Source organism: Camelus bactrianus, chromosome 5 (assembly GCF_048773025.1).
Source record: "Camelus bactrianus isolate YW-2024 breed Bactrian camel chromosome 5, ASM4877302v1, whole genome shotgun sequence".
NCBI lineage: Eukaryota > Metazoa > Chordata > Mammalia > Artiodactyla > Camelidae > Camelus > Camelus bactrianus.
This window is the reverse complement of record NC_133543.1, coordinates 77,258,978-77,277,346: the sequence shown is the minus strand read 5'-3', so window position 1 is coordinate 77,277,346 and position 18,369 is coordinate 77,258,978. Positions and strand designations below refer to the sequence as shown.

The window sequence follows — 18,369 nt, the reverse complement described above, 5'->3', positions numbered from 1 at the left end:
ATCTAGAATTACAGGTGTAGAAACTTGAATCATGGGTCTTGAAACTTTATGTCTGATTATGCAAATATACAATTCACAAAGATATAATTGGTAATGTTGTAAAACTATAGGGGCAATTTTTTAAATTAATAACTCTTGTAAACCAAAATAATGAACATCTATAAAAATCATATCTAGATCCACATAGATTTTTTGGTAGGCTTTATGATTTAACCTTTAGCAAGTTATTGACACTTGATTATTTGATTAGAACTTTTAAATAACCTCTAGAGTAATGTAGGTTAAGAATAAAAAAGCAGTTCATACTTTAAAATCAGGGGTGTTAAACTTGGAGAGTCAGTTTGTCATAAATGTACATTCTCACTGTGGCACTTTTTTTCTTTAAGCAACCTGTCACATAATAGGCGTGTGCCAAAGATTGGCCCTTATCCAGATTATTCTTCTTCCTCATACATTGAAGACTCTATCCATCATACTGATAGCATCGTGAAGAATATTTCCTCCGAGCACTCGATGTCCAGCACACCTTTGACTATAGGGGAAAAGAACCGAAATTCAATTAACTATGAACGGCAACAAGCACAAGCTCGCATCCCTAGCCCTGAAACAAGTGTCACCAGCCTGTCCACCAACACAACAACCACAAATACCACTGGCCTCACTCCAAGCACTGGCATGACCACTATATCTGAGATGCCATACCCAGATGAAACAAATCTGCATGCCACAAATGTTTCACAGCCAGTCGGGCCAACCCCTGTCTGCTTACAACTGACAGAAGAAGACTTGGAGACCAACAAGCTGGACCCAAAAGAAGTTGATAAAAACCTCAAGGAAAGTTCTGATGAGAATCTCATGGAGCATTCTCTTAAACAGTTCAGTGGGCCAGACCCACTGAGCAGCACCAGTTCCAGCTTGCTCTACCCACTCATAAAGCTTGCAGTAGAAGTGACTGGACAGCAGGACTTCACACAAGCTGCCAATGGCCAAGCATGTTTAATTCCTGATGTCCCACCCGCTCAGATCTATCCTCTCCCCAAGCAACAGAACCTTCCTAAGAGACCTACTAGTTTGCCTTTAAACACCAAAAATTCAACAAAGGAACCCCGGCTGAAATTTGGCAGCAAGCACAAATCAAACTTGAAACAAGTAGAAACTGGAGTTGCCAAGATGAATACAATCAATGCTGCAGAACCTCATGTGGTAACGGTCACCATGAATGGTGTGGCAGGTAGGAACCACAGCGTTAACTCCCATGCTGCCACTACCCAGTATGCCAATGGAGTAGTACCATCTGGCCAGACAGCCAACACAGTGACACATAGAGCCCAAGAAATGCTGCAGAATCAATTCATTGGTGAGGACACTCGGCTGAATATTAATTCCAGTCCCGATGAGCATGAACCTTTACTGAGACGAGAGCAGCAAGCTGGCCATGATGAAGGTGTTCTGGATCGTCTTGTGGACAGGAGGGAACGGCCACTGGAAGGTGGCCGAACTAATTCCAATAACAACAACAGCAATCCATTTTCAGAGCAAGATGTTCTTACACAGGGTGTTCCAAGCACAGTAGTAGAGCCTGGACCATCAAAGCCCAGAAGAGCACAGAGGCCTAATTCTCTGGATCTGTCAGCCACAAATGTCCTTGATGGCAGCAGTTTGCAGTGTAAGTGGAGGGACTGTGTGATCTCTCCTTGTCTTTTGGGATCATTTAAATAACTACTTAGCTAGAATCAGATTGTGTTTCAACTAGCAATTATTTACTTTTACCACTTTCGGAAATAAAATAAGCCGTTTGGTTGGACTTCAAAAGTAATTAGAGTGTTGTAAAGAAAAAAGTAGGGGGTTTTATGGTTGTTGTTGATAATTAAAAAGTCAGTGTCACAATAATCAGAATAATTACCAATTTAATTTTTGCCTTATGTAGCTGCTGGTTTATAATGCAATTCACATACTTGCTATGACTAGTTGAGATTAAGTACTCACCAGTCTAAAAGCTTCAAGTAAAATAATATTAGTACAACTTGTGAAACAGTTTGTTTAAGTTATTTCAACTGAACATATTAATATCTTTTATATACATTTATATTTTATTAGAAAAATCTTAATAAATCTTTCAAGTCCAGAGAAAATTTAGAAAAGTCACTAACAAGAAACAATAAAGTTGTTCTTGGTTTTTAGCGTCATTTTTTCCAAGAGTTATCTGTTAAGTCTCCCACATGCCTATAGCGTTGTGCTACGAGGCCCCTAGCAACTTAAACAAATAACTTGATATTTGGTTTATGGCCCTAAAGGGATTATAACACAAAACAGGAGAGCTCACCAAAATCTTTAACAGTTATTATTATAAAAAAAGTGATTTCTCTTTTAGACTAATAGCACTTATGGGGAAAAAAAGTCATGTTTTATGGTTGTTGTCAAAGACTCCAGAATGGGCTGAACAGATTCAGCTGTCAAAAATCAATAGAATCTAGCCCATTGTTTGAGTGGCTTGTATTACAGAAAAGGTGACACTTTATGGCAGTATTCCACATCAGTAAAATGTCTTGTCAGTTATGGGAGGGGGAAATTATTAGAAAATTTGTACTCTAGTATTTGTGTAATTCTTCTGAAAAATACTATACACCAAGTGCCTTTAAAATTTGCTGCAGTTTGAGTATGAAATGGAATGATTAAATGCATTCTGCGAAGTTAGAATTGCTACTAATAACCAAGGATTTTACAATACAATTGAGAACTTGGAGTTTTCTTCTGTTTTTGCTTTTTTGTGTTTTTCCTATATTTTCTTCCTTGCCATATGGAATAATCCTACCAGTTATAAAAACATTGGACTTAAAGAATTGCAAAAATAAATTGGTTAGGTTTTGCCTGGAAAAATATTGCCTGGCATCATGAATTTCAAGAAACATCCATTAGCTCCTTTTGCAGACATCAGTTTGATCTCTTTTCCAGTTACAATTCTTTTTACTTTTTAATAGTTTCTCTATATATAGTTTATTTTTCTGCGCTTTTATTTTCAGTAGGTGGTTCATCGCAAGATGGCAAATCAGGATCTGGTGAAAAGATCAAGAAACGTGTGAAAACTCCTTATTCTCTTAAGCGGTGGCGCCCCTCCACCTGGGTCATCTCCACTGAACCACTGGACTGTGAGGTCAACAACAATGGCAAAGACAGGGCAGTTCATTCCAAATCTAGCACCGCTGTGTACCTTGCAGAAGGAGGCACTGCCACAACCATGGTGTCTAAAGATATAGGGATGAACTGCCTGTGAAACATCTCCAAGCTTATGAAAGGAAATTATTTTTTGCATCGTTTAAACATGCAGAAGACATTAAAAAAAAAAAACTGCTTTATCCTCCTGTCAGTATACCCTCCCACCCCTGCAACAAGGACTTGCTTTAAATAGATTTCAGCTATGCAGAAAAAAATTAGCTTATGCTTCCATATTTTTTAATTTTGTTTTTTTAAGTTTTGCACTTTTGTTTAGTCTTGCTAAAGTTATATTTGTCTGTTATGACCACAGAATTATATGTGTGTGTATCAAAAGTGGTCTCAAAATATTTTTTTAAGAAAAAAAGCAAAAACAATGTATTGCTGATAATCAGTTTGGACCAGTTTCTAAAGGTCATTAAAACAGAAGCAAATTAAGACAGGTTTGACTGCAGTGGTGTCTGGTATCCATGTATTATTCCTGGGCACAAGCTAGTTTATATGTTGATACGTTCCTGAACATATTATCTGATGGACATTTTTTTCTCTTGTGTTTTGTTTGAACGTGCAATAGTCTATAGGCCACAAATAAGCTTTCTTGTAAGGTCTCTTCCTAACAGCACACATTCTTCCATGCTATGAACATTTTTCTCCCCCATCCTCCATCATGTTGGCAGGTCAGTTCTATGACAGTGAATTTTTGCACAAGAGAAAGCAGCTACCTGATTTCTTGCTTTCTCTCTCCTTATGGAGAATGCAGAAACATTGTCTCAAAGGGCTCTGAAGAAGGAACTACCAAACCTAATTTGAAATGCCATTTCTTTTATCCTTCCAAATCCTAAACGTTTCCTTCCAGGCATTTTAATAAACATATTTGGTTCTGGTTTTGGAAGTTCATAAGAGCATAGAACAAAGTAGAATAAGTCAAATGTTAGCTGTTTTCCATTTTATTTTATTTTTTATATATGTGTTCCTGTTCCACATTCATTTATTTAAGAAGCACATTTTTATCAGAAAACTTATAGAGCTATACTTATATGGAATTTTTAAGTAGGTAGATGGTTAAGACAGTATAGTATTATAGCCTTCATTCTCTGAATAGGCCATGTTTGACTCAAATAAAATTACATCCTGTTTAAGATAACTTTAAAAGTAATTCATAGTTTTGAACCTGTAGTATCTTTTTTATTCTTTTCCCAAGCAAAGCCTGGTAACTTTATCTGAAAATAATTCCTCTTCCCATGACCTAAAACACTGTGTGGAAAAATCATTCAACTGGCATGCCAAATCCCTGTGGAAGGAAGGATTGCTGCCAAACTTATCATTTTTAAGCAGACTGAGACTTACCTCTCTCTTTTCAAAACTGTGTGTTTCTTTACTAATTCTATTTTCATAATTTTTCCTTTTGCCAGTTTTTCATGTCATCTTTGTGTGAGTAGCATTTATTACTTATATTAGAATGTACCTTTTAGTGATAATGTGTTATATGTTCAAATCATTTTTTTTTAAAGCTTCCCTTGCTTCTTTCATTACTGGTAATTGTCTTTAAAACAACCTCTGCATGTTTTTTAAATAAAGCACTTTATGTCAAATAAGGGACTTTTTTTATAAGCACAAATTATTTTCTTTCAATTTGCAAACAGTGATGGTCTCACTTATTTTTTTCAGATTCTCAGAGAACTTCCTAGATGTTATCTAGTTAATTTCTAAGATTTCTCTGGGAGATTAAAAGCTAAGAGGAAAACTCGAATCCCCAAATTCCTGATTTAGGTTTTTTCCTGGACAATATTTTCTCACTCATATTTCTCTATTTGCATCATTTAGCTAAAGACAGGCCTAAATTTCCCAGTTTACTGTCCAAAATACTTATGACTTACTTGTACGTAAGACTTCTTTTGTTTGCTGTCGGTGGTGATCTTATAAAACTAGATGTTACAACACTTATCATTTATTCAGCTAAATTGCTAAACAGGATTTTGAATTCTTTGAATTAAGATTATCTTGCTAGTGCCCAGGATTTCCACCTTTTATGTTTTATTGGCCCTTCTCTTGATTCAGACTTTTAACATATTTTTCATACACCTGGAATAAAATTTTCTCATTTAGTTATTTTCTAATCTATGTAATGAATTATTTATATCTTTCCTAGTAAATTTTCATTTAGTTCTCTTGCTTTTCAGTGTATTTCAACTATATTTCAGCATACTTTAAAAAAAATTGTAAGACATCTTTGAGTCAAAATAAATTATATTTCTTCTCCAATTGGAAGCATCAAGGATAAATGACCATTTGAGGTCTAACTGATCTTTTCCTGACAGAAGAAAAGTTCTCTTATGTTCTACTACACTGGGCCAGTTAATTGTAAGTTTTCCTGCAGTTTTTTGATGTTTAATAATAATATGCTTTCAAAAATTGATATACCAAATTAAAAGAACTCCTTATAGTTTCCCATTTTATGCAAGCATGTTAAACAAATAATATCCTTTCCCCAGTCTTTTATTAGTAGACTCTTGAAAAGATAGGAGAAATAGAGTATAGATCATTTTATTAAATTTTAAATCCAGTTGTACATCAGACTGATTTACTGTTAGAATCTGTTAATATACAAGCAAGCAAAATCACTTAAAATACTCATTTGCTAACTTTATTTACCTAGTGTTTCTTAAAGCTAATATTTAATTACTGTCACAAAATTTTGCATATAGAAAAGCATTTGGGTCCCTTTGAATAAAAGTTCATTTGTTAAATAAAAAAATATTAAAATTCAACCATTAAAGTTTTGCAGCCTTAAAAGTATCATAATAGGTAATCAAAGTCTGCTATTAATTCCCTTAACTATGCTAATTATATACCAGAACTAAGTCATCGAAAGAAGTTGATTTGAATTCAGTTGAGACAAAATGATTTAATTATAACTCCTAAAAATGTTTCCTGTTTTTAAATGCATAATTGCAGGGGGGACATATCAGTGTAAAAAGTTATAGGGAAAGGAAAGGAGTAGAGTAATACTCATTGGCAGTTTATTACAAACCAAATGCTGTGGTGTGCGTACATTATCTCTTTTACTCCTCATAGCAACCATATGAGGATTATAGTTAATATTCCCACTTTACAGATGGGAAAACTGAAGCTGAGAGAAGTTAAGTAATTTGCCTGAGGTCCACATTTAATAATAGGCAAAGCTGAGATTTTAACCTCGCTTGGTCTCTTCACATCTCTCATCCACACCAAACTGCCTACACACTGTACAACAGGATGTGTAATGTGCTGATGTTTTGTAAGACATTCAGCATTAAACTCCAGCATAATTGTGGTTTGTGTATAAGCCAAACCGGATACCTTAATGACTTTAGAAGTTAGGTGAACATAAGAAGACTTGTAGACATGTCTATGCTCATTGTTGCTTGAGAAATTATTAATTCAAGACAAAGTTCAGTTCCACATCTGCCATCATGAATCTTAAAATCTCACTTCTCTTCACTCCTGACATTCTTATATTGCAGAACTAAAGGTAAGGTAAATATTATGGGAAAAATGAAGGTGGCTTGTGGGAACAAAGAATTTTTCCTAAACTGATTCCCTACTTGACTTGGTGAAATTAATTTAATGTGGACTTTCAGTCTCCTCACTTTCACTTCATTTTGAAATTTCTGCTTTTACTTGCTTTAGAAAATTCTACTAATCCAGAGAACTAATGTCCTTTTTATAAATCAGTTTGAATAGCTTCCTTCCATGTTTCTACTTGCTCCAGAAAATGTATGTTGGTTCTGAATGTGAAAAGAGTTAAAAGAAAGGTAGAAACACTCAAGTAAGTGTGTTTCAGTGGGAATTATCACAAAATTTGAGAAGTATTTTTATTTAAAATATTTTCTAATTTGTCTTCTAAAGCTAAATGAAGTACCTGATAGGCTACATCTATTCAGTGAACTTTCCATTGTGTATACACCTCTGTCTTAAAAGTCATTTAAAAATGGGAAAAAATTTTCAACAAACTTTTTGCTTTTTTTTCTTATTTATAAAAATGACTGTTTCATTGGAGGTACTTAGCTCCAGGAATGTGAGATTGCATTCTATTTCCATACAACCTTTTATAAATGTATGTTACTTACTACCAGTCATATGTAGGTTATTACATAACTACTCACAGACTGCTTTATGTATTACTCTATCTTCCAAGTTAACTTCTTAAACTTAGAAACACTGACCCACGTGTTAGCTAATTATCTAGACCAGTTATCCTAGAAATTGTGTAACACTCCCACATATACCCCAGGAGTCTTTTTCAGACTGGAATGTTTCTAAGTATTCATTCCTTTACTGTCAGTTTTCTCTTCAGCAGATAAAAGTGCATTTTAACTTTTAGCTTCTGAACTATGCAAACTTTAGCCAAAAACAACCTTGCATGATCCATTCCTAAGTATACTCCTTGATTAAGTAACTCTGGCAAATCACTGTTTGAGCTAATTTACACAAATTATTTTTATCAAAAGAAGGCTTTTCTACAGGTTCCCAGATTAAACTAACATACACAAGAAGAGGAAATCCCAGGGCACTACCCATTACTTTCCTTGTGCATCCCAATGCAACTACCCTTTACTTTCCTTACTTCACCTCTTAGTTTGTGTCTCATTTACTCTGTCCCTTGGTTGTCTGACTTGAAATCTGTCAAGAAGTTTTCTTCATATCTAATCTGCTTCTTTCCTGTTTCATTTTATATCTATTTCTCTTATCCAGTAGTAAAGTGAAAGAGTAGCTTATCATCTCAAATGTTGTCTTTCTTCAGTATGCTTCAGGCTTCTCAACATCTAAGTCAAGTCTTCAGACTAAATTGCTTTGGTTCCTTTAGCATTATCTCCTCAGTCTTATTTTAATAACTATGTTTAAGAACACTTAAAATATTTTGTTATATTCAAATTCATTACTCTAGTTAAGTAGTAGTTCAGTAGGATAGAATTGAGAATTAATATGTTACCATTTGACAGTGGATCCAACCATCAGATTGTCAGCAAATCAGCACTTAATTTAAGTTTGTATTATCTAACATTTTCTATTGTGGAGTTTTATGATTTTATATTCTCATTAGTTATTACTAAAAAGCCATGCATACAGAATTGTTTATCATTTTACTATTAAATTTTAAAATCTTTATTGTAGCAAGCTTAGCATTATGATTGAACCACATTTTACGTACTTCTTTGTATCAAATATTAAACACGAAATGCAAGATTAACTTTCAAAAGCAAGCCCAACAATAATCAGTTTTTATCTGTACATTTTTGCAGACCACTTTTGAAATACTCATCATTGTTTTGCAACATAGACTGGACTATAAAAACTTTTAACTTTTAAGTGACGGGTTAAAATTGAGTGTTTGTGCATATGAAGAAAAATTTAGGATTCTATCTCATGGCTGATGACATTTTAAAAGTAAATATTTCAGAAGAATTTATGCTGTGTATTAAATTATGCCCAAGATAAATCTATAATATCTTGAAAATTCTAATTCCATTATTACTGTGATGTTTGTAGTGTTACTATTAAACATTGTAACATTCATTTTTAAACTTAATTTAAAACCCAGATTTTAAAATATGGGTAAGAGAGAAGGAATCATTAGAAATGTATCATTTTGGGTGTCCAGTTTATGATTGATTTTTTTAAACAAATTACTGTATTTTGAACTGTAACTTTTTTTTAAATGTTTTGAAAGGCAACATGTGAGGTTCTTTTCCATTTTATTTGTCCTTTTATGTTTTAGTTCACTCAATAGACATAATATTACTTAAAAACTCAGGGTCCCTTTCAACCCTTTGCACACTGAAAAACTTCAATTGGTAGTAAACAAGCAATTAGATCCAGATTTAAAATGTTTGTTGCACGCACAATTCATGTAATGTTTTATCTTTTGATTTGACCTAATTTATGCAGATATATCAGATTTCATTAATCATAAAAACTTGTCCAGTTCTATAAATACTGACTCAACTAATTGGCTACATGTTGCAGCAGCACATTTAGGCCTTAGAGCTAAAGCACCATCTTCAAACCATTTCTGTTCTTTGGGTAAGTGGTTCTACATGATGGGACAAATCATGTCATTTTACTTTGTTTTTTAATGGGAGAACTTGGTAAAGAAGTTCCTCTGATAAAATTTTCTCAAGAGATAATTTAGCATTATTAAACTGTCTTCTAAAAGTGAACTAGTGAGTTTATAGCTTTAGTAATACCTTGGGTGGTTTTGCGAAGGTAACCTATGGTAACCTATTTATCACGTTGTGAGATCCAAATAGAATTTTTCTTTTAGACAAGTTCAGGCTCCAAATTGGTATGCTGTATACCTAATATTCTTGTAGTGAGGTTATTTGTAACCAGTCTCTTGTCTCAGGCTCTCCACCTTATGACCAGTCCTCTTAAGTGTGATAGGGAAACATTTTTAAAGAAGAATACTAAAAGATTCAGTTAATTCAAAGATAGATCCTGGTTTAACACTGAATTGCTTGGCTTCTGTGGCTTTTCTTTTTCTGGTCACATTTATTTATTTAAACAGTTTTTGTATGCCTTGTCATGTTTCCATGGAGATTATATTGTATAAGTGTTTGTATAAGCTGGAATCATCCTTAATTTTCTGTTGATAATTTTTCAAATGAAAATAAGTGGATAATTGTAAAATACACTAACTCTTATGGTGTTGTAGTAGCTGAAACATGGAAATGTGTAGCTGCCATGCTTTTTCTGAATGGACAGGAGAAACATAAGCTACAGAGTTTTCACTTCTGAGGATGCTTTTCTAGAAAAAGAAAGGCTGAAAAATATTGCAATTCCTCAGAACCCTCTTTCTTGTTAACGGGTATCTTTTGTTGGTGTGTTTTGCTCTTACATTACCAATAGAATATCATATATGAATTTATGAATAATTACTTTCAGTTATTTTGCTTTTGTATAAGCCGTCTGAGACCTTGCTATGCTGTATAAGTTGTGTTTGATGGATCGGTGTGAGTATGAAATAAAGCAAATCACTTTTCTTTTGTATTCTCTATGGATGCCACTATGAAAGCTGACATTAAGCCACTAAAGAGTTTTCTATGAATAATTGTAAGTAAATGCTTTGATATATATAAACCTAAATAAAAAGATTGTATTGATACAGAGACATTGGAGAAGGAGATTTTAAGACAGTTCTTTAGGTTTAAAAAAGGCTTGCTGTAAAATGGTGCATTATTCCATTTATTAAAGATCATATTAATGACAACAGTGATTGCATCTTTTGATTTTATGAAGTCACCAGAAATTATGATTGTTAGTGTGATATTTTAGGTGTTTTGTACCAGAAGAGTAAATGTCCCATCTAATATGACTTTAATTACTGTCTGATACATAAAAAAAACAACATTATAATAGCAATTGCACACTAAACGCCAGGCATGGCGTTAGTTTATTTTACATATGTTGATAATTCTGATAGCAATCATATAAAATGCATATTATCCCCATTGTATAAATTAAAAAACTGTGGCTCAGGAAAGTTAAACACCTTGCCCAAAGCCATGGAACTGGTAAAAGTGAGATTCGAATGTATTTTCCATTTTGCTTTAAACTACAGTTTTCAATTTCTGACTATACCAAGAGAAACTCAAAAATAAAAACGAAAATGACCCAGTGTTTAAATAAAGCAGCCAGGAATATACGTGAAGCAATTTGAGGCTGCTGAAAAGTTACCAGTTACCAAAACAACAATCCATATTGGTGTGCCATTTCGTTTGTGCTTCACATCATCAAATAATCTTTGCAGTTGGAACTTTGTATTTTTAGAAGGGCTTGTTGAAATGGAATAAGAGTTTGTGAAGGCAACACATTGTTTCAACTCTAGACTAATTCCGTATATTAGTTAAGTGTCCTGAAGGAGGAGCCACAGGACCACCACTTTTTTAAAGAGTGCTGGACTACTCTTGACTAGATGCCAAAGGAATTTTTGCTTGAAGAAAAGCATAGTCTATTCTCATAGGCTCTGTTGTCACTTTAAATAATATTGTAGGGATAGTAGGTTGGGGGTGCCTTTTTCATTTTGATTCACATGATCAGCCTTACAATGTAATATTATGTTACAGGGTAGTGTTGCATTCCTCTGCATAACCCACTGTTTAATATTCAAGATGATAACAAAGTGTTTTTAGAGAAAATATGATGACCTGGGAAAATGTGTAATAATGACCTGCTTAACCTTTTAATGATGACTTACACAAGTAAAATTATTCTCATTTACACCTATACCTATCCAACCCACCTTTCCAGTTTACATCTTTCTCTGCAAAGGACAAACTTAGAAACTGACTCTTTATTCTCTACTGTTTTTCAATTTAAAGGTCAAATTCCATATCTGGGCAGTTTTCATTTTATTGGTATAATGTATTATTCACTTTTTTGAAATTGAATAGGTATTGCTGTACTGAGAGATACCAAAGAGGATGATATGATTCCTGCACCCTAGGAACTTAAGCCATCTTGTGGAAGAGAGAAGGCCTGCCCCGAAAAAGGTTACCTCCAAGCAAGATGACATGTAAGTGCCCAAATGAGTGGTAAACTATATGCTCAGTATATGAAGAACCAAGGAAGACTTCAGTGAGGAAATGATTATTGAGCAGGGTCTTGGAAGGACAGGTGGGATTTCAATAGGAAAAATGAAGGCAGAATATTCCAAGTGGCCAGAGATAAGGGCCAATAGGGACTGGAAATAAAGCAGAACATGTAGATCCAAATAGATAGTAAGACTTTTGAAAGCTAGATCTAGGTTCTGGACTTGCTGCCATAGACAGTAGGGAAACCAATGTTTCCAAGGAAGGAGAGACCTTGATAGAAGTAATTTGAAGTTGGCACTGACAGGTGTGCAGGGTAGACCAGAAAGGAGAATGACTGGACTAGGGGCATGAGAGAAGCAAACAAAATGCAATTTCACTCGTGACTAGTCAGTTCCTTTTTCAAAGGGGCACCAAAAAACTTTTGAACATCTATTGTATAGCAAGCACTGCAGTAGGAGATAAAAGACACAGGCCACCCTCAAATTGCTCACAGTAGATTTGGAGAAAATTACAGTACAGATTGTAAGTATTGTGACAGCATGAAAACTAAGGGTATTATGGGTGTACATGGCAAGGATACCTAATCCAGTCTTACTGAGTCAGAGGCAATTTCTCCTTTTGAGACAACTTTCCTGTCTTAAAATGTAAGGAGGAATTAGCTAAGAGATGAGCAGTGGCCGTCTTAGTAGAAGTTGCAGCACCCACAACACCCTAGAGGCCAGAGATGGTGGAGTTTTTCTGGGGGTGGGAGGATGCTATACAGGAATAGAGTTTGGGGTGCTAAGTGAAAGTATGGAGAGAGATGACCCAGAGAAACCCAGATGACCCAGGTGGGACTACATCACAGAAGGACTAGCATATTATGCTAGGAGTTTGGATGTATCTGGAAGTCAGTGGAAGGATTCAAGCAGGGAAGTCTCAAATTAGGTATCTCAGCTGGTGTATAAAAAATGGATTGAGAGGTATCACCTCACACCAGTCAGAATGGCCATCATTCAAATGTCCACAAAGATAAATGCTGGAGAGGCTATGGAGAAAGGGAACTCTCCTATATCGTTAGTGGGAATGTACTTTGGTGCAGCCATTATGAAAAACAGTATGGAGGTTCTTCAAAAGACTAAAAATTCACTTACCATATGATCCAGCAATCCCACTCCTGGGCATATATCCAAAGGGAACCTTAATTCAAAAAGATACATGCACCCCAATGTTCATAGCAGCACTATATACAATAGCCAAGACATGGAAACAACCTAAATGTCCATTGACAGATGACTGGATAAAGAAGTTGTGGTATATTTATACAATGGAATACTACTCAGCCATAAAAAATAAAAATGCCATTTGCAGCAACATGGATGGACCTGGAGATCGTCATTCTCAGTGAAGTAAGCCAGAAAGAGAAAGAAAAATACCATATGATATCACTTATATGTGGAATCGTAAAAAAAAAAAAAAAAGACAAACTTATTTACAAAACAGAAAAAGATTCACAGATATAGAAAACAAACATGGTTATCAGGGGGGAAGAGGGTGGGAAGGAATAAATTGGTAGTTTGAGATTTGCAGATACTAACTAATGTATATAAAATAGATAAACAAGTTTATACTGTATAGCACAGGGAACTATATTCAATATCTTATAACTTACAGTGAAAAAGAATATGAAAAGGAATATATGTATGTTCATGTATGACTGAAGCATTGTGTTGTACACCAGAAATTGACACAACATTGTAAACTGACTATATACTTCAATAAAAATATATATATTTGAGGGGAAAAAAAGAATGGATTGAGAGTAAGGAAGTTGAGTATAGAAACGGAAACTAGTGTGGCGCTGGTGAGAGATAATGATAACCTAAACCAAGGTTGAGTCAGTGATGCTAAGGAAAAGGAAGCAGATTGGATCAGGGTTAAAGAGGAACCTCAAGGAATGTGCAGTTCACAGAGGGATCTGCCTTTATAGTTTTAAAAATAGAACAATTTTGACATCATGTGTTCAAATTTTTGGTTCCAAATATATGTGCAGACACCTTTCACCTATTATCTGTAGAAATGTTTCAAGAACACAGCCTTCCCTAAGGGAACTCACATACAAGTTACATTTGATCTTTTTGACCGAGTGCCTTATTAGACCAACTTGTTGCACATAGTATTGTACTAGGATATTTTGGGGTCACCCTGTTCTCCTTCTATAAAAATGAGTATCAAAAGCAGCCTTAAAAGGAACAACAGCAACAAAAAGATACCCTAAAATGATGGGCAGTGGAAAGATAGGAGGTTGGGTTGATTGTAGATATGTGATCTTCCAAGAAGAGCTACCCTTCTCTTGTCTGATGCTTCCCTCTCCCGACTATTCCTCAACCAGAATCACTTCTCAATCCTGGAGCACTTCTTTCCTTCTCTACTTAATTAGAAAGGATAGAAAAACCCAGAAACTATTTCCTAGTCAAGGAAACAAGCATCCCAAATGAGTGATTTTTTTTTGTAACTGTGATAAATGGGGTAGGTAAGAGGGAAGTTTTTCTTTGCTTAGCAAACTTTTCATAGATTGAACCAATCAATAATTTATAAAAGATGACAGAGAAAATACAACATCTAAGGAAATATATTTAAGAAAACAAATTATTCTCTTTAGATGTCATGCAGAACTTCAGAACTATCTGGGGTTTTTTTAAGTAAAAGTTTTATTTAGTTTTTAAAGTAAATAATTTAATAAAATAAATTTATTAAATTCACTTCTCCATCATACCAATGATGCCCTCTGGGAGTCACATCTTCTCCCATTTATAAAATTTAAAAAATTATTCAGTAAAACTTTGAAGCAAAACCTCTTACATCTGTCTCCTTCTCCTTACTCCCACTGTACCTTCTTAACTGTTTCAGAACCTCTCTGTCAGCTGTTACGCATTTGTCTTCTGTTTAAGTCTCTGTTAGGCATTTAAATCTTCCTTTTTTTGTTTTCTCTCTACTCCCAGCAATTTTATACTCTGCCACCAATCATCTTGTCTGTACTCTTACCAGGTTCCCAATGGTTTGTGTTCCTTGACCTGAAGTTCTAAGTCTACCATGCGTCAGCCACTTCCTTTCCAGCCTCACCTTCCGCCACTTGACCCTATAGTTTATAGCTACTTGTTTATCTCCTTACTAGATTGTCAGACTTTTGCTTCAGGGAGGAAGTCTTACCAGTTTTTTCTCTCTCTGAAGTACCAACTTTAATTGATTGATATGCTGACACCAAAATGTTCTTTTTAAAAATGTCAAAGTAGACTCTCACCTAACTTCTATTAATCAGGCTTCTTAGTCCATCTGAGTTCTCTATGTGAAAGTAATTTAACTGCAGGCCGTTTAGTAAGTTATTTTGTGAGATTTGTGGCACATCTGTAGGGTTAAAATTGACCACAATGATAAGCACTGAAAAATTGTGTGGATATGCTTTATATATATATATATATATATATAGAGAGAGAGAGAGAGAGAGAGAGAGAGGGAGAGAGAGAGAGAGAGAATTTCAAATAAATGAGTACCAGTATTACCCATAAACTACATTCAGCAAGCGTGGTTTCAGAAAGAGTGAGTTAGATTAAGTGGGTTTGGAAAATAGGTCCTCAGTTAAATGCTTTTATCCTTTTGTTTTTTACTGTAGTGTTTTTCTCTACTTTTTTCAGTCATGTTAATAAAACAGTAATATTACTGTTTGCAGGTAACCAGCAGCAAGTCTGTGCGCCACCTTAACCACCAGGCGGCTCTCTTATTTCATGTTCAAAGAACTAGAGGCCTCTCCAATTCTTTTCAACGTCTTGATGCCTTTAGTCAAATTTGGTTCATAGTGTTTTTTAATTGATTATGAATAATAAGCAGGACAGGCTCTTGAAAACCATTTACATTAGAACAGTTCACTGTTTTTCGTTGGCTGAGAAAGTTTGAGCTACTAGGCAGAAAGCCTGCAGGTCATCCCTTCTCTCCAGAAGAAACACAAATACCAAACAAAGCCAGGACTTAATGAACATGACCTTGTCATGATCTCACTATAGTCCTGCAGTGAAACGTAATTTACAATTCCTGAGACCTTGTAAGAGGTGTCTAATCCAGAGTTGTTTGAATATTTTCATGGAACACTGGCATTTGCTAGAATTCTGTCAAAGTTTAGCAAAGTTCTCTGATGGCATTTTATAAGCAAAGTTAGGTTAAGATTTTTTTTTTTAACTGTTTTTACTTCGGCTTTCTTGATATTTAATTTTTTGAGGAAATAATTTCTGATTATTTTCCTCCTTATATTTTTCTCCTCTCTGAGTATTTTTTACCTGAAAATTCCATGCTTGTCAATATTCAGAATTGTTGGTCAGCCTTCAGTATTACTTTATAAATTATCATAAGAAGGAAAAGAAGGTATAATTTTTTCTAATACTATAAAGCTTTTTTGTGTCTTTAGGTTTCCATTAAGATGCCTTAGATGTATAAACTGACAAGTTCCCCAATTATAAGAACTTCTTTGGAAATTTTAGGTGGTAAATGAAGCTACTGATAACTCCTTTACTAAAGATGAAAATGAAACAGGGAGGGAAGAATGAGACATCACTACATCTATCCTGATAAACCAAAATAGCCCACGTGATCAAGGGGTGCTGAGTTAAAATAGATCACATCTGACTCAAATGTGACTTCAGGTTGCCCATTTCAGGAATGCTGGATAAATTTCAATATTATTTTGTCTTTTACCTAAACCTGAGTCACTATGTTCTCATGTTCTCAAAAGAGAAATTATTTTCCCCAACTTTCAAATCTTTTTGGATTTGAGGGCTGTTTCTACTGTAAGGTATTTCAAAACTTGCTTGTGTTTTCAAACAGGGCCTCTTTCAACACGAAAATTCTTAGTAACATCAAGAATGATATCCTCACGTGGACCGTGTAAGCAAAAATCAAAAAGGGCAATAATTGACTTTTGAATTGGGGGGGGGGGGCTATCCTTTCAAAGAGATTTACACAAAAATATTTTCTGTTACTCAGCCCAAAGCTGATTCGAAAAATTAAAATAAGAAACCAGAACCAGGACTCCGTTCATTCTCCGTGTGACTAAAATTCTGGAAATAGCCTCTCCTAAAGTATGCAGAAGTTTACTAATTCATGGTCTATTTAGACCTTCCTCTTAATTAGTTTTGATTTTCTGTATCATTTCCATATCTGACATGCAAGAGGATAATACTTTAATCCCTATTCTCTAGGAAAGGAGTAAAAACAGGATGAAGCAAGAGCTGAACTCAGCCAGCCAGCTGTTTGTTTGGCCTGCATAATATTTAAAATGTGTTTTTATTTAAATGCCTTTTAGGTGGGATCTGGACTCTCCTCAAATCAAGCAATTCCTAAATGTCTTTTACACAACAAGATTCACCCATTTATGCTCCCTTCCTAATCTTTGTAAGCTTGGTGTGGACTCCCTGTCTCAGGAATTTCCATCCCAAGCATAACATGGATATAAGGGCCTAGAGGAAATGCTAGGTATATTAGAATAAACTTGAGAGGAGAGGCAGCCCTGGCTAAAACTGTGAAGCAAGGCAGCTTGTGTGTTCTCTCCACTGATGAGCACTCTTCTATAGGAAGTCCACTGTTATTTCTCCATTCTTCCCCCAGATAGTGAGTAAATGGAAAGGAAATTAACCCTCATTTTAAAAAAGGAAGAAGTAAACACATTTATTAATCCCTCTTCCTTTTTAAGTGTCAAAATAATTAAATTGATTTGGACTCTGACTTTTTGTTTTTTAAGATTACATTTTAACTAAAACAGACAAAGCAAGAACTTCCTTTAATTCAAACAGTTCCTTGAATTTTTCAGATAAGCTCCACCCATTACAGCACTGACATCTCAAAGATGTGAGTCAACACCCAAAGCTCCTTTATAGCTGGGATTAGGGAATAATATTTCCTTGCCTGTGTGTGTGACAGAGAGACATAAAGACAGAGAGACAGACATATTAAAACTGAGGAAACAGAATCAGGGACTGGAATTCATGAAGCTCAAAGCCCAAAACCCCCTTGATCCCTAGAGCAGCAGAAAATCCATTTCATTTACATTGTTACCCAGAAGTTAGAAGTGACAGAACATAGGGAACTTACTGTCCTAGAAACACAGCAGGGTACAGTCACAAGAGTAAAGGAAGTGGTGGTTTGAGTAGGCTGCCTACTCTTTCCTGCTGAGGAACTTTCCCACCTTTTCCCGAGGAACTAACTGCAGGAGATTCAGTGCTCCTCTCTAAACTCACCAATTCTACACTTTTGTCGGTAAACTCAGGAGTCTGCATTTCCAAAATGAGTGGCTTACTTCCCAGAACTTATGGGTCATTTAAAAATTGTTCCTTGGTGACTATGGTCTAGGCCAAACCTTGACTTCATTGTCATATGCTGGGTAGGTATGTTTTGCCCCTTGAAAAAATTTGATTTATCTGCTCTTGCATCTTCTGTAAGTAAATAGATTTTACCAGGTGAAAGTAAAATTGTCAGTGTCTAGTTAGTATGTAGGCTGGTTATTTTGGAAAGAGATTAAATCTTTACATATTTGTGACTTTTCAAATTGACTAATTCAATATAG

The 18,369-nt window shown here is 34.9% G+C and overlaps 1 protein-coding gene across 1 annotated transcript in view; it reads left to right on the top strand.

Annotated features, from left to right (window-relative positions):
- The window catches only part of BMPR2 (bone morphogenetic protein receptor type 2), a 167,802-nt gene extending 157,343 nt beyond the window's left edge, over window positions 1-10,459 (top strand). The window contains exons 12-13 of the mRNA XM_010971833.3: window positions 387-1,666; window positions 3,021-10,459. Of these exons, the coding sequence (XP_010970135.2) occupies window positions 387-1,666; window positions 3,021-3,271 (1,531 nt within the window). The 3' untranslated portion in view covers window positions 3,272-10,459. The remainder of the gene's footprint in view (window positions 1-386; window positions 1,667-3,020) is intronic.
- Window positions 10,460-18,369: the final 7,910 nt, after the last annotated feature.